The sequence below is a fragment of the Aspergillus piperis genome (genome assembly GCF_003184755.1).
Source record: "Aspergillus piperis CBS 112811 unplaced genomic scaffold BO85scaffold_3, whole genome shotgun sequence".
In the NCBI taxonomy this organism is placed as follows: domain Eukaryota; kingdom Fungi; phylum Ascomycota; class Eurotiomycetes; order Eurotiales; family Aspergillaceae; genus Aspergillus; species Aspergillus piperis.
This window is the reverse complement of record NW_020291593.1, coordinates 1,984,213-2,000,390: the sequence shown is the minus strand read 5'-3', so window position 1 is coordinate 2,000,390 and position 16,178 is coordinate 1,984,213. Positions and strand designations below refer to the sequence as shown.

General features: G+C 51.1%; 3 protein-coding genes across 3 annotated transcripts; 1 reads left to right on the top strand and 2 right to left on the bottom strand.

Annotated features, from left to right (window-relative positions):
• Nucleotides 1-14: 14 nt before the first annotated feature.
• On the bottom strand, nucleotides 15-1,850 carry BO85DRAFT_446592 (uncharacterized protein). The gene is made up of 3 exons (XM_025659539.1): nucleotides 1,445-1,850; nucleotides 1,169-1,359; nucleotides 15-1,004 (listed from the first exon to the last, which is right to left on the bottom strand). Exons 1-3 carry the CDS (start codon nucleotides 1,608-1,610, stop codon nucleotides 270-272), a joined length of 1,092 nt encoding a protein of 363 aa, XP_025519358.1. The 5' UTR covers nucleotides 1,611-1,850; the 3' UTR covers nucleotides 15-269.
• A 405-nt stretch (nucleotides 1,851-2,255) lies between these two features.
• On the bottom strand, nucleotides 2,256-10,512 carry BO85DRAFT_485167 (putative cell morphogenesis protein (PAG1); the record flags this gene model as incomplete). The annotated part of the gene is made up of 5 exons (XM_025663306.1): nucleotides 2,256-5,717; nucleotides 5,771-9,319; nucleotides 9,375-10,126; nucleotides 10,262-10,349; nucleotides 10,435-10,512. 5 exons carry the CDS (start codon nucleotides 10,510-10,512, stop codon nucleotides 2,256-2,258), a joined length of 7,929 nt encoding a protein of 2,642 aa, XP_025519357.1.
• Nucleotides 10,513-13,212: 2,700 nt separating this feature from the next.
• cprA (NADPH--hemoprotein reductase cprA) lies at nucleotides 13,213-15,363 on the top strand (the record flags this gene model as incomplete). The annotated part of the gene is made up of 2 exons (XM_025658540.1): nucleotides 13,213-15,003; nucleotides 15,067-15,363. The coding sequence occupies 2 exons, from the start codon at nucleotides 13,213-13,215 to the stop codon at nucleotides 15,361-15,363; spliced, it is 2,088 nt and encodes a 695-aa protein (XP_025519356.1).
• Nucleotides 15,364-16,178: the final 815 nt, after the last annotated feature.

The window sequence follows — 16,178 nt, the reverse complement described above, 5'->3', positions numbered from 1 at the left end:
GGTCAGATACGAGGATGGAATCCATGCTAGCTTTTGGCAGTTATCCATAACATTGCGCTGTGGCGGGCCTTCAATATGTAGTGATGGTGCTTGGATGTCATATATATAAATGAGATAATAGCTGATAGGTACTTGAATGCATGCAGATCATGAACAGGCTTGGCAAGTGAAAGAGTCATGGCCATGTACTCTATGATCCATAATAGAGACTTCATTGCCAGATTGGAAATATACTTCATCCAGACAATACCGGAGGCCGTACCAGCCGATCATTGCGAGTGCTCCTTCAGCCACTTGTACACCACGGAAAAGTCCTTCCCACGGTGTTCCTCTTCAACAGCATTATACACCTTCTGAGCAGTATCTGCCAGCGCCAAAGGTGTTTGCGACTCCTCCGCAGCAGTAATGGCCAGTCGAAGATCCTTATTCATAAGACTCACTCCAAACCCTCCCTCGTAACCACGAGATGCCGGTGCCGTCTCGACCACACCAGGTACGGGGTTGTTAACTTCCATAGGCCAGCACCGGCCAGTCGACGAAATAACAAGCTCCGCCAAAGCCTTGGGATCCAACCCCCAGCGCATGCCAAGGTTCATTGCTTCCGCGGTCGCAATGTTGTTGATCGCCAGGATGTAATTGTTCGCCAGTTTGCCTGAAACGCCGGCTCCCGGGGCGCCCATGTGCCACGCCTTCTTCCCCATCATGAGTAGCACGGATCGCACGCGATCAAGCAATTGACCAGTCTGCGAAGTGGCACCGAACATGAAGCTCAATGTGCCAGCACGCGCACCCACCACACCACCCGATACAGGTGCATCGACGAAGCGCCCTTGGGATGTGGTTTGTATAGCGTTCGCGATTTCCTTTGATGAAGCAGGGTCGATTGTTGACGTATCGATGAACAGTCGCTCTTCTTCTAGCTTGGGAAGTTCACCTTCTCGTAGAATAGAGTGATAGACATCCTTGACATGCTGCGGCCCTGGAAGGCTGGTGATGATCACGGACTGGACAATTCATCAGCAAACAAACCCAATAAAATGCGGGGTTTTGTGAATAATTATAGCACCCCAAATATGTAGCCTTAGAGTAGCAAACAATGTCCGATCATAAAGCCACGTAGGGCTCGCATCGAGCGGTGACAAGCCCCAAATCGGAACGATCAACTTACCGACTTTTCCGCAAGTTCTCTCGCGGTCTGAGCCACCAGAACCTCCGAAACGTCGTCAGCAGCGCCGCTGCTCCTAGCGATTTCTTTCGCTTCCTTCACAAATCTAGACATGTTCTCTTCATTCACGTCTCGAATAATCAAGGTATCCGTCTCAGGAATCTTAGCGCGCAGGTTCTTAGCCATGTTGTAGCCTGTAGTAGACAAAGAGATTGTCAATGTCAATTCGACAATGCCATTGAAAGACGTTGAAGGCTTCCCCGACCTGCGAATACCTACCCATTTGGCCCAGCCCAATGAATCCCCATGTAGCATCCCGTTGCGCAGAAGTTGAGAATGTGCGACCAGACAGAGCGTAGTGTTGCGTGAGACGGCATGTCGAAGGAGATGCTCTGAATAAGGCACCCCTTCCACTGCGAAGGGGCAGAGCACGCGAGAAACTCATTTCAAAAGAGGTATTACACGATAATGGGAGAGGCTACTCAAGGTATCACACAGAGAGTAGTGCTAGGAAGAGATAGTATTCGTCGAAGTAAGAAGCGTAGTGACCTGGGGGAGCGAGCAGCTGTAAGTTGGAGAACAACCGAGCACCCCTCGGCCCGGTGGAGTGCTGGGATGGTGGAACTCCGCTGCTTTCCGCTGCTTTCCATTCTTCAAGTACCTCAAGCCAGGGGCATCATTGGGGAATGACGAATAAAGTTGAGAGTCGACGATCTTCCCTTTCCTGCCTTCAATGCGGGGAAGCCCCGATGCGGTATGGCGTCGGGAAGCGTCACGGGATGGGCCCGCCGCCTGGACCGTGAGGCATCCACTCTCCCCACTGGACTTCCCGAACACTACTACTGTACCACTCCATATCACTATGTTCTCGTCTATATATCTTCTGATTCAATTAATTAATCTATAGATGTCTGTACTACATACGGCCAAGGAAATGATGAAACGAGGGCAGGCGAACAGACGTCAAGGAAGAGTAAACGAAGGAAACATCGACGAATGGGTATGTTGAACGCCAAATCACACCAAGCACCGGCTTACAATATCAAAGCAAAAGAAGGTCGCACGAGGGTTAGAGTGATGGTCAGTCCCATCACTGTTGTGCTGGGGAAGAAGGGTTGCTCGTTGGCCCCGTCAGATACTCCGCAGGCACCTTGGGCACGCGCGGTGAGCTGGCCGTCTGAGCCATTGCTCGTTGTTGAGCTCGAACCAGATCACGCTGTCTCTCCTTTTCCCGATTCGTAGCTGCCCCGCCGGTGAGTCGTCGCATACCGCTGCGGATCATGGATTCAAGGGAAGAGGACCCGTCCGTGGCACTGCGCGTTTGACTAATAGGATGCGGCATGGCTTGTTTGTGATCAGCCAAGCCGTCCTCAATCTCGTCATCGGATAGGAATGCCGACTCAAATCCGATCGCGGGCGTGTTATGGTGTGCACTAGAACTCTGGGGCGTGAACAAATGATTGACTGGAGACGTGACGGAGCGCGTGTGGGAAACGGGCCGTGCAGTTTGGCTCTGAGGCTGAGGCGTAAATGTCCCAGGAGATGGTGTTCCCATGCTGTCGAAGCGCAGATTGGACGGACGGGACTCGGCAAGTCCATTATGAAAAGAGGACGTTGAGGCGGTTCGGGCAAGGGACTTGCGAAGGATTGGCGCAGTTTGCTGATCGTACAGATTGGCGTTGGTATCGGCAAATGTACCAGTAAAGCCCCGTAGGGTTGAACCGGAAATAGGGTCCAGCGTTGCGTGCACCGGGTCTGTCTCCTCGAAGAAGTCATCCAGACTGTCTAGCTTCTGGACGATGTCGCCCATGTTGCCGTCCGTTTGCGTATCGATAGATTTCATCGTGTCCGCCCGCATGGGGAAGAACGTGTCGTTATACTCGTCGGCGTGGAACTCCACCTCAGAGGGTGCTGTCTCCTGCACTTCCATACGGTCGACCTCCGCGCAGGTGTAGAACACTGCATGGACGTTGTGTCGTGTGATGCTTGATTGCGTCGCAGGCATGGGTATCGACCATCCGGTCGGCTCTGGTATGCCATACAAGCTCTGCACGCGCTCGTACTCCTTTCGGATAGCCCGAGAAGACGACGAGGAAGCCATGCTCATCCGGATGTGATGCTTCTCCATTGGATTGGCAGAGACCGTCATGATGTGGTCCATGACCTGCAAAGCTTGGGGACAGAGATCCGTTTGTAGCAGTCGCAAGAGAGGAGAGATCAGGTCAGGCCCATGACACGTCACTTCTCCACGACGCATGTCCATGTCAGGTAACAGCACGCATAGTATTTTCATCACCTTGACGCGGAACCAGTTTGTTGTATTGGTCAGCAAGCCCATGAGGAAAATAAGACTTTGAACATCCTGGCGGGGGAAGTAATAAGACCGAATTTCCGTGATAATATGGTTCAGGAAATCGTTCTCCGCCTTGTATTGGCCGTTGGCAAACCCGAGCAGTGAAGCTGCTAGTCGGGGGCATCTTTCACTTTCAGCGACCCTTGCCAGCAGTGTCGCGCGTGCCAATGTCTTGGGATCGTCAACATCGGAGTCAAACTGACGCAAAAAGTGAGACAGGTTGGCTAATATGGCAAATAATAACCTGTTACCATCACCAATGAGCTCGTTGTTTGGAAGGGCACTTAGTCGGTGCAGGATGTCCAGTGTTCGATTTAATGATTCAGATGACTTGAGACCCTTGTAGATCAAATCCTGGAGACCATCAAAGCCACCTTCCCACTTTGGCGGTTGGCCTTTGATGAGCTCTGAGACTACCATGGGGTCACTCATGTCGACACGGTCCAGGAATTTCTCAAGCATGCCAACGCTTTCAATAAACTCCGTTTCGTGGATGGTATTCAAGCACGCACATGTAGTCCAGAACAGCTGGGGATAACGCAGCAGGTCAGTAGGCGCCAAAGAGCTGATAATGATCTTAAGTGTCGTAAGGATTTCCATGGAGAAAGTTCGATAGTCCGACTCTTCGTCTGCAATAGTGTTCGACAGACGAGCCAACATATCAGCCAGCATCCGGGAGTCGAGAGACATGGATATGCAACGAAACACTTGGAACGACCGACAGGCGAGATGTCGCACCGGGCATGACGTCGCCCAGTTCAACGCTTCTTTCGCCCATAGGTCGTTCAGCCCCTCATATCCAAGGCTAAAGAAACCGACTACTTGGCGAGTGACAGAAGCCATTGACGGCGGAACACGGCTGCCATCCTCTTCATCTTCTTTGTCACTGGCGTCTTCGTATTCCCACACAACCTTCGGATCGCTCTTACGGATCGATTCCACAAAGTCTTCAATGGATTGCCGTGTTTCGATGGGCGCGTCATCCTCAACCTTTGCAGCAATCAACTCGTGTATCAGATGAACCAGCATTTCCCTGGCCTGCTCTTGCACAGTGAGCGTATAATGGTCCCAGAGTATAAGGACAACATGGAGTAATTTGACCAAATCGTCCATGGTCAGTGTAACGGGCGCAACCATCAAGTCAACGAGAAATATCAGCGCGACTTGGCCCAAGGAAAGGCCGGCTTGCTTGTTCCCAACAGGAAGTACTGTTCCGAGGTCTGTGACATAAGGTAGGCTTCGGATATCAGGTGGCGCTGGCGTGATATCTTTCCTTTCTTGTACCATGTGCTTAGGAACGACCTGCAACAAGAAAAATTCGATGACTTTGGAGCCAGCAGGAGTACCTGCCAGGAACACGACAACCTGTTTGGCATAATCCACAAAGTTCTGCTCTTTTCGTTCCAGACAGAGGCTGATGATGAAGTCAAGCACTAGTTGCACATTGCCACCATGCGGGCCGGTGGCCAGAGCTTGCCAAAGGGCCTGAACCTCGTTTGGAAGAATAGTACTGCAGCGGATCGTAATCTCAAACAAATTGGCCAGAAGCATATATGACTTGGCTGTTGGGCCGCCATTCGGATCGACTTGAAGCTCCATTGTCTGGACCCATGGAAGGATGGCAGCCACCATGTTCCGCTGACTGTCCGGCCGCAGATTCCGAAAGTGCAATGAAAACTCGGAGAAAAGAGTGAAGGCTAGGTCAGAGTGTTGCTTCGCCAAACGTTTCGAGGTCTCGAATTGCGCAAGCTTGTAGACGGCGGTCGTCTTGTCGGAAATGCTGATGTCGAAGTCTTGTAATCTTGAACTCTTCTGTTGTCGCTCTTCCAAAATCCGAAGCAGCTTAGCAGACTTCATTCTGATCTCCCGTTTCGGGCTACCAAGTGTAACAAGTACGGCACCCAAGATTCTCCAAAACCCAAGCGGATAATCCTTATGCTCGATGAGCACTTCGGTTACAACTTCAAAGTAGCTCTCCAATGCCTTCGGTCGCTCTGTGACATAGCACATCTCGATGGACCGTTCCAACAAGTATGAGTGCTCCTTATTGTGGATAATTAAATTTTTGAGGGCCCGTCTACCAATGGCGTGCCACTTGTCACTGATTGTGTTGAAGATGATATCAACCCAAGAAAGCATTCGGCCCACGTCAAATTGGAGTACCGACCCGCTCTCTGTGGTGATACTAATCGGCCCAGCCTACAAAAGTCAGTTGGTAGCCCGAATGGAATGAGAAAGTCAGTACAACTTACACACAAGGATGCCATTGCACTAAGGGCTGCTGCGCGCAGATTCTTCTTCTCTATTTCCATGGCTGCGGCAGTATTACGCAATTCGCCAGCCTCATGGTTCTGTGAGATGGCATTCCTCCGCATTGTTTCCTCACGTTGCGAGATCTGGGACTGATTAGGCGAGTATCCGCACCAGTCCTCCATAAGAGAAAAGGAAGACTTTCTTGACTCGAAAGGTATCCAGCGGGAGGGGTCTTTGGTACGATTGATACCCTCGAAGAGCTCCTCCATAAGCCCGCAGTAGTGGAAGCGAAGGCGCTGAAACTCCCAGTCGTTCTGCACCTCGGCATCACTCAAGAATATCCGCAAGTCCTTTGCGTAGGTGACAAGGTTGTTGACAATCCAGTCATCGTTGTAGACTTCGGGTTCTTTGAGGAAGTGGGACGTTAGTTTATACACATGCGTAACTTCAGTCCGCAACCGGTCTGTCTTGCGATTGCGCCGTGGGCCGCTCGGAGAACGATAATGTGTACCAATCCGAACCTTAGCTTCTTCGTTGCAAGTCGTAACGGCGTACTGTAGAGATTCGAGTAGGGTGCGGTATAGGTTCATGTTGATCGAGCCTAGGGCAATCACTATAGCGTTTCGTATAGAAGAACGCTCGGCTGATAGCAACGGGATCACAAAGGCAAAGAGGCTTCGGGCGGAGCTTATTTTATCCTGCGATTGTTGTGACCCTTTCGATCCCTTCCGTGCATGCTGAGCGTTTGCCAGTTGACTCTGGGACTGTGCGCCTACGCTGTTGAGGGTGGTACAGGCCATGACCAAATACAGTTTCCACTGCTCAATCAAGATCTCGGCGGTTGTGTTACTCCTACCGAATGAGCGAGCTTGAATGGCATCAATCGGACCGTATTGAGGATACTGAGGACTCTCCGCAAGCGACGTAATCGTCTTGTGCATCAGGACAAGTCTCGCACACACGATCTCACGGCCCAACGTCACAGCGAAAGGACAGGTCTCGAAGCTGATCCGAATGATATTGGGAAATACCTTCGACCATAGTGTAGAGTCATAGGAGACTTCACTGCTGCACAGCTCAATCAGCGTGTTTTGAGTGGCGCTTCTTCGCTTGCCTTTCTGGATGCGACTCCTCTCAGCCACAGTTAGTTGTTCGTCATTGACGTCCAATATCTGTTGCGAGTCGGCCTCCAAGATCCGGATGATTCGCGTATTCTCCTTGCCGAGGGCGCTGTCAAATTCCGTAATAAGGCGGAGCACGGTGATCGCAAAAGCGCGAACCCTCCTCGATTGCGAGCAAAGGAAGAATAAGCCGTGGGACTCCACCTCCTCGACCTGGGCGAGAACGCTGGAAAGGTCCAATTGCAGAGCTCTGCTCCCAGTACCAGACTTATCGCCAGAGTCCGCCGCTGCATCTTTAGTCTTCTGCTTGATCTCCTCAATCCAGATCCTCAGCAACTCGACATACAATCTCAATGTAGATTCGATGTGGCCTGGCCCAAGCATGCCTTCGTCTGACATGGTGGAATATCTCGCGTCGAAATTGAAGATAAACCTTGCGAAACCGATCGTCACCTGCTGGGCATGAGATTGCCGTGCAATTGCTTTCAGCGACTCGGCAGATGAGGACGCTATGTTTGTTTGAACATGAGCAGTGCCAGTACAAAGCAGATTGATAAGAGAATTGAATGGTATACGATCGGATAAACAGCGAGGCAGGGCTTGGACCGCGACGTGAAGAAGATCGTAGAAGCCCTGTCTCTGATCTAGAATGTTAGGATGATCATCCCGTCTTCCAAAACTGAAGGCCTCCGCAATCGGGGTCTTGGGAGTTGTCCCGCCGAATTTCTCATCCAGTGCTGCCTGTCCTCCGAAAGTGTTGTCGCATAAAAGAGTTATCTTGCCAAGGATGTCACAGAACCGGAAATAATAGTCTCTGACATTCTCATTCAGTCTTGCTGTGTTTACAGGCCGTGATACTGCATCCCCCTTATTCCCTCGGGCATTTGGAAGCCGGGGGTCAGCCAGGAACTGAGGACGGTGGAGATAGGTTGGAGAGGACATGTCGGTGAATGGGTTAGGGATCGAACCGGTGGGCACGGGAGGGCAAAGCTGATCAGAATTCTCGATGTCTGTCATCATGGCGAGGAAGGACCTGATTCCAATCACCATCTTTTCCGGCTCCATCTGTTCGATCTTTAGCTCTTTCCCGGAGAGAAAAAGATCCGAGCTGATCATTTGAAAGATAATACTTTTGAAACAGACGTCAGGATGCTTAAAGCCAATCATCCGTATAAGTTGGATAAGAGGTTCTGCAACGGCCGGTTCTGTACTCAGATATGTCCTTTTGCCCGGCGGAAGCGCGATTTTCGAAACCTCGTCGACTTTACGCAGTGTAGCTGTGGGCGATTCTGAATACCGGAAGAAGTAGGTCCACAGCAAGCGACACATTGCCTGTAGGGCAGGCCCTCTCGTTGGCCGGTCTTTTAATCTCGGTGGGAGCGACTGGACCAGTGAAAGCCACTGTGAGGAGAAGTTTTCCTTCGTCGACACGCACAAGAGCAGCACGTGGAGGGGGAAAGCCACAGTCCAATGACGAGGCTTGGTTAGCATCTGTGACAGACGGGACTGGACTAGCTCTATAAAGTCTTTCCACTTGGGCAACGTCAAGTCAGAGTTGGGACTTGCAGCCACAGGTAGGAGTAACTTTTCAAAGATATAACAATATGCCTGTTTGACCCGTTGCCCATGAGAGTTACCGAACAATCGGGCCAGTGAGCGTAAAAATTCGCAAGAGCGAGCCCATGAGTCGGGTTGGGTCTTAATCCGAATATGCCTCATCCCTAGGATTAGGAGTTCGGCTTTGGCGTCACCATCTCTGGAAGGCCCACGAAGTGTTTCATCCTTCTGGATTTTTTCAAGCTCTGCCAAAAACCGAGCTGTGACGCTGGTGAAGTTGTTTTCGCTCATGATCCCTAGCACTTGGGAGTAAATCCTCCAGTTCGCCATGCGAAGAGGCGAAGCTGAGATCTGTTCGGGGTCTACTGTTTTGAGTTGACCGAAGACTATATCCTCCAAGCGGTCCGCCATGTCCAATGTGATCGAAGCAAGACTGCTCTGGTTGAATATCTCAATCAAAACCCTGCAAACCAGGTAAACGGACACCGTCGCACGCCGCTCCGCCAAGATGACATCGTCGTGCCGGGAGTAAAGTGTAGTCGCAGGAGACGCCGAGTCAGTCTGAGAAGCCGATTCTGCGATGATCTGGGGTGGCTCAGTGTTGCGGCGTATCAGGGACCCATTTTCAGATGTAGTCTTCTGACCAGCGGCCTGTTTGGCCACAATAGCAGCATCGCCTTTGGCCTTTCGCCATAGCATGATCGTATCAATCAGAGGCTTCGGTTTCTCTCGCGCGATATGACCCAAAGCAGAGATCAATTGATCAAAGTTTGAATCGACGCCCGGTCCGCATACCTCTTCAACTGGCGCGTCTGACTCACCCAGCTTCATTATAGCCTGGTTGATCTTGTTGTCCGCTTGACCTACAAACTAGGGCCACTGTCAGCAGTCGGGTTACGCTCGGCCAAAAAAGGTATACACTTACGGAATTGAAGAGATGGTGCAAAGCGTATTCCCCAACCGTCTTCGACTCTGCTCCAAAATGGTGCCTCGAGTGCGAACGGCTATGGGACCGCTCCTGCCACGGCTTTCCGTTGGAGTTCATTCTCCTGTGAGCTGTACTCGCCAGGGTCCCATCAGCGACATCATCCGTATCTCTATCCTCTATGGTGCTTAGTGTGCCCTGCAGACTGTGCACCGCTCCATTGGCCCCTTGGCCCTGGAAGCCCGAGGGTCCCTCGTTCTGCTCCATCCGTACAGCGCCTGTGCCTTCTGGGTCGGGGGCACCACCGCGGCCGAGCGAAGCGATCAATTCGGGACTGAGCGGGCTTGTAGAGGTTGTAGAGGCAGCGAAACTGGGATTTCGGGAGTGTTGGATTCCATGGACAATCGAGGTATTTCGATGATGACCGTAAGAATTGGATGGTCTCCTCTCCAAGCCGACGTCGTACCCAAGACCAGACCTCCCAGCGCTTGGTTCGGGACTTTTGGAATGGGAGTTGCCGCGGCGAGAGTGTTGAGGTTGTGAGGATGAAGGGGTTAAGGCGGATAAGTCGGCACCTCCTCTGACCGTGGAAGTTTCCCGACTGTGCACGGTGGACGATGGCGTACTTCTCGTGACAAGGTGTTCTGGTGGAGTTGAAAAGCTATGGTGCGACACAGGGCTCGAATCGTCAGGGATGAGGGGCAATGGCGTTGGCTGGATGGGACCAGCCTTGATCGACGGATGTGAAGCCACTACCACGAACAACCAGTTAGACGCGCGATGATCCAATCACTCAGATCCATTAGAAGCGATAGATAGCAGGGTTAAGACCATCACAGCGAGAATCCGTTAGGTCCGACCGAGCGATAGAAGACGGAGTCACGTACTGCTGTTGTCCGACGTCTGTCCGGGTTTCAAACGCCACTCATTGCCTGCTAGTGCTCTCTTCAGTTGGAGCGAAAGAACCTGGGTGCACTTGCAAACAGTGCATGGTTATCTTCCGCACATTAGATTGGAGACGAAATCGATGGGATAGGGTGGTTGTCTGGGATTGAGGTACCGTCACTTGAGCTTTGTTGCTGGAGCAGCTTTCCAGCCTTTGCTCGCGACCGGAGAGGCTCTGGAGCACGGGGACCATACCGGCCCCCGAGGATCAAATTCAGGAAAGAAAATCAGCACATCAGAATGATCCTAGAACCCATTTCGCTCATTACACCATTCCACGCTTTTATTATGCATATTTAAGGGGGTTTTCTTCGATACTCTATCTTTGTTCCTTTGAAAGGGGACTTCCTATGTCTCAGTATATAGTATAGTCGGCCATATTGACGATACTCACCCCCAGCCAATCTTATCGGTAGATAAGAAGCACCCCGAAACTTTGGTTCCAGTCAAACTAGTCAAGGGTCACAACTGTTCACATAGTCTTCACCAGTTATGGCTGCTGATCTACATGTTAGGATGCATTTATATGCTGTAACACACTGCATTCTTCAGTATTCACACCATTGATTTTACCAGATGCCTAACCAACAAGGTTATCATAGCCGATCATGATGTGAGAAACAAGTAGAAGCCATAAGATTCTCAGATTCCAGAACTCTTGAAATGGCCACTTTAAGTCAATTGAAATATGAACTTGGCTACTAGCAGTAGATAATTACTGCTTGTAATGTCAGTTACTCACCATAGTAGTAGTCCCGGTACAAGAAGAATGAAATTGCTTTTAAGTAAAATGACCAGTGCGGAGACAGCCAAGAACATGATCCGCAAATTGATCTTGTGAAGAATGCGAACCAATATATAGTAGCGAAGCATTCCCGGACAGGATCACATGTGATATACTGGCAATTGAACTTCCATCCTGAGTGATATAAGTCGATTGATGACGATCTTACGAGAGCCGTTTTCCATTAGCACCGATGCTTACCAGTGCGACGAGATCTAGGAATAGAAGGTTCGTATAGATATGGGTCGCATATACGGAGTAGCAGGGCACGATGACACGAAGCCCACAACAGTCTGACACAACACACTCCTTTTTCTACTCCAATTATACGAAGAAAAGAGTTCGAGCTATACCAGCAGGCTTTCATGAGTGTAGCAGCAAGTCCAAGTCCTATAAAATAAATACCTGATAACACTGGAATCATTTCAGAGTGTTTTAAGATGGCGCGGAATTCGTCCGCGAGAAGGGTTGCCAGTGTATGCAGAACATTTGGTGCACTAACCAGTACACAAAGTGCGGAACGGGTGCAACTTCCCCAGGAGCGGAAAACAGGCAGAAGATGTGCCGCAGTCACGAGCAAGCATTTTCCATGGTCAGCCACCACCTGCTTGAGCAGATGGGGTCTTCCAGTGCATCCTTGCAGACAGCTGACAGAATTGGCTGTCGGTGTGCGTATTTTGAAGTCGGTATACGAAGCATAAAGAATCGGATATGCATGGACTATGCGAGTATTACTAGTAGGTAACCATCTTATACGTTCTTGTACCTGAATCCCGTTTTCTTCCCTGATTGGCAATCGGAACAGGAAACTATGATTCGCAGTTCAATTTGACTGGAACTCCAGATTTTCGGACACTCCGGACTTGCCACCTCCACGGGGTTGCGGGAGAACGGCACAGAGAGATGCCTTCATATGCCAGTCTATCACAAGAATTACTGAAAGTGGCACAGGACCTGGAAAGGCGGAACTCGGTTAGCAGAGGAACTCGGCAGCGAGTTACGGAAGATCGCCCCAGATGAAACAGAGGAACAACTGGTCATTACCGGCTGCACCTTCAGGGCTCAAGGGCCTCCGCCGCCACTTTCCATCGTCTCTCAGCCAAGCCAGGGCCGAAGTCCCCTTCCGAACCAGACGCCATCTCGGTCAACGGTCGGCCAATGGGAATTCCCCACTACGAGGGAAGGCAATAGTAGTACTGAGTATAATAGATAAATAAAAGGAGAGAGATAGACCGTCAGGATGCTCTGACTATTACTTTGACTTCAATTTTAGAGTTGTACTACACATCCTCCCTACGTTTCTTGTTTCCTCGGAAGGTTTGAGTCACAGATCGTTGTCTTTGGAAACCCTCCGGCAACCGCTCTCTTAACTAGCGATACTTCCCATATCAAGCGGCAGTGTCTAGTAGTAGTCTAACACTACTATTGCCAACAGACTCACAGTGCTACTGTGTAGTAATATCAGATCGTGTGTCTCGACCCTGATACGAGAGATCTGATAAGTCCTCAACAAATCGGAGTAGCAGAAGGAGAACAAGTTGTTGGAGTACTACTGGTCCGTGTGAGAGACCCGGACAGGATCAGCATCTCCGAAACCGAGCCTCCGAGGCGAAAAGGCCACCATCGCCTCAGGCTGCCACCACCTCTGCTCTTTCTCTTGTCTCGCTCTCTTTCTCCCTCTCGTGTCCGTCGATCGTCCACTTCCGCTTCCCGGCTCACGCCCCCCAAATTATGCGGTCTGCTTAGCAGTGGGTTCGGCGCCTCTGTTCTTCCTGAATCACACCACGGCTTACTTTCTTATCCTCTTCCTTCTCCTCTTTTTCCTTTCTTCTTCTGTTTTCCACCCTTTCTTTCTTTTTCTTGTTTACCCCCCCAATAGCGTCATTCTTTCTTCCCGTTTTATCCTTTGGCTTCGGGGACGCCGCCACCTTATCTCGGTTCCTGCCTCGGTTCCGGTGATCGCACCTGGGACAGGCTAAGCGTAAGGAGGTGTGACATTCTTCTTTCACCTCCTCTCCTTTATCCGCCTCTCCACTCCATTCAATCCCCGCTCCACCCTTTAAGTATCAAATTGGGGCCTTTCGCTTCGCGCCGCTGAACAGCCTCACCATGGCGCAACTCGATACCCTCGATCTGGTGGTCCTGGCGGTGCTTTTGGTGGGTAGCGTGGCCTACTTTACCAAAGGCACCTACTGGGCAGTTGCCAAAGACCCTTATGCCTCCACCGGCCCCGCGATGAACGGCGCGGCCAAGGCTGGCAAGACTCGGAACATCATTGAGAAAATGGAAGAAACGGGCAAGAACTGTGTTATTTTCTACGGATCGCAAACCGGAACCGCCGAGGATTACGCCTCCAGACTGGCCAAGGAAGGATCTCAGCGATTCGGCCTCAAGACCATGGTCGCTGACCTCGAGGAATACGACTATGAGAACTTGGACCAATTCCCGGAGGACAAGGTTGCGGTTTTCGTGCTCGCCACCTACGGAGAGGGCGAGCCTACAGATAACGCTGTCGAGTTTTACCAGTTCTTCACCGGCGACGACGTTGCTTTTGAGAGCGGCGCTTCTGCGGACGAGAAACCTCTGTCCAAGCTGAAGTACGTTGCTTTCGGTCTGGGTAACAACACTTATGAACACTACAACGCCATGGTTCGTCAGGTCGATGCTGCTTTCCAGAAGCTCGGCGCTCAGCGTATTGGTTCTGCTGGTGAGGGTGATGACGGTGCCGGTACGATGGAAGAGGATTTCTTGGCCTGGAAGGAGCCTATGTGGGCCGCACTGTCTGAGTCAATGGACCTGCAGGAGCGCGAAGCTGTTTACGAACCCGTGTTCTGCGTCACTGAGAACGAGTCCCTGAGCCCCGAAGATGAGACGGTCTACCTTGGAGAGCCCACCCAGAGCCACCTTCAGGGTACTCCCAAAGGCCCGTACTCTGCGCACAACCCCTTCATCGCCCCTATCGCCGAGTCCCGTGAGCTTTTCACCGTCAAGGATCGCAACTGTCTGCACATGGAAATCAGCATCGCGGGAAGTAACTTGTCCTACCAGACTGGTGACCACATCGCTGTTTGGCCCACCAACGCTGGTGCCGAAGTGGATCGGTTCCTCCAGGTTTTCGGTCTCGAGGGTAAGCGTGATTCGGTTATCAACATCAAGGGTATCGATGTTACGGCCAAGGTCCCGATCCCGACCCCCACCACGTACGATGCTGCTGTTCGGTACTATATGGAAGTCTGCGCCCCTGTGTCCCGTCAGTTTGTAGCCACTTTGGCCGCGTTCGCTCCGGATGAGGAAAGCAAGGCAGAAATCGTGCGTCTGGGTAGCGACAAGGACTATTTCCACGAGAAGGTCACCAACCAATGCTTCAACATCGCCCAGGCTCTTCAGAGCATTACGTCTAAGCCTTTCTCTGCTGTTCCGTTCTCCCTGCTTATTGAAGGCATTACGAAGCTGCAACCTCGCTACTACTCGATCTCCTCGTCTTCTCTTGTCCAGAAGGACAAGATCAGCATCACGGCCGTTGTGGAATCTGTTCGCCTGCCCGGTGCCTCTCACATGGTGAAGGGTGTGACTACGAACTACCTTCTCGCGCTCAAGCAGAAGCAGAACGGCGACCCTTCTCCCGACCCTCACGGCCTGACTTACTCCATCACTGGTCCTCGGAACAAGTACGACGGTATCCACGTTCCCGTGCATGTTCGCCACTCGAACTTCAAGCTGCCCTCTGACCCCTCTCGGCCCATCATCATGGTTGGACCTGGTACTGGTGTTGCTCCTTTCCGTGGGTTCATCCAGGAACGTGCTGCTTTGGCTGCCAAGGGCGAGAAGGTTGGACCCACTGTTCTCTTCTTCGGTTGCCGCAAGAGCGACGAGGATTTCTTGTACAAGGATGAATGGAAGGTAAGTTATTCGCTTTTCACAGATGATCTTGTTATTGGATGCTAACATATCGGGCACTCGCAGACCTACCAGGACCAGCTTGGAGACAACCTGAAGATCATCACCGCGTTCTCGCGTGAGGGTCCTCAGAAGGTCTACGTTCAGCACAGACTCCGCGAACACTCCGAGCTTGTCAGCGACCTCCTGAAGCAGAAAGCTACTTTCTACGTGTGTGGTGACGCCGCCAACATGGCTCGCGAGGTTAACCTCGTGCTTGGCCAGATCATTGCTGCGCAGCGTGGTCTGCCCGCCGAGAAGGGCGAAGAGATGGTCAAGCACATGCGTAGCAGCGGCAGCTACCAGGAAGACGTGTGGTCATAATTTCTCAATGCATCGAAGTTTCTTTCTTGTCTATCATGACGGCCTTTTCGATCCATTATTTTATTTCACGCCTAGATGATCTTTGCATATATACTCCGGTGATTTTGCCTATTCATCTGTTTTGCTTGGCGTGGTTCATGTATGCCTATTTTATTGTTTTGTGCACCGACCCGGTCAGCCACGCATGGCAGTGGCTGTGAATGAGTGCGGTAGCCAGCGTTGAAAGAACAGGATAGACGATCATGATTATTGCGAGAACTGGGCATATTGATATCTGGCTGCATGGGCCCAGAGGATACGAAAAGATGAATTCATAATAATTGCACGATAACGTCGCCTTTTTTTCTTTTATCTACTTAGTCAACTATCCGACTGCTGCTCGGAACACCCGACAGCGTGGAAGAGGGGAGTATACTAGTAGCAAACATAAAGTAGCCATGTAATCAAATGACCACAACCTTGATACCAATCCACACCTAGTAATACTTACCCACTACTAACCAATATTATACATTCATTCCCTTTTTTATGTTTTTATTTTTTTATTTTTTATTTTTTATTTTTTTCCCCCGTGATTTGAAAAAGCAAATGTTGAGAAAAAAAGAACACAAGAAATAATATGTAAGCCCACTCCACCTCGGCAATACCGGAGTTAAGCATAACCAGAACCGGCGCGCAACCAAATGGAACCCATCGTCATTCCCGGTATCGATCAGTACGACCTGGCTGGCTGGCTAGGCTGGGCTAGCTAGCCCGAACCCAAAGCTCCGCAATCATCCATCCATCCTCATCATCCCTCCCATTCCAATCCATCC

What these genes read in the sequence shown, in the direction of transcription:
- BO85DRAFT_446592 (XM_025659539.1), bottom strand. Translation starts at nt 1,610, where the DNA reads ATGAGTTTCTCGCGTGCTCTGCCCCTTCGCAGTGGAAGGGGTGCCTTA. An exon ending in CATTGGGCTGGGCCAAATGG is followed by an intron (nt 1,360 to 1,444) that starts GTAGGTATTCGC and finishes TGTCTACTACAG; the next exon opens with GCTACAACATGGCTAAGAAC. An exon ending in GAGAACTTGCGGAAAAGTCG is followed by an intron (nt 1,005 to 1,168) that starts GTAAGTTGATCG and finishes TGAATTGTCCAG; the next exon opens with TCCGTGATCATCACCAGCCT.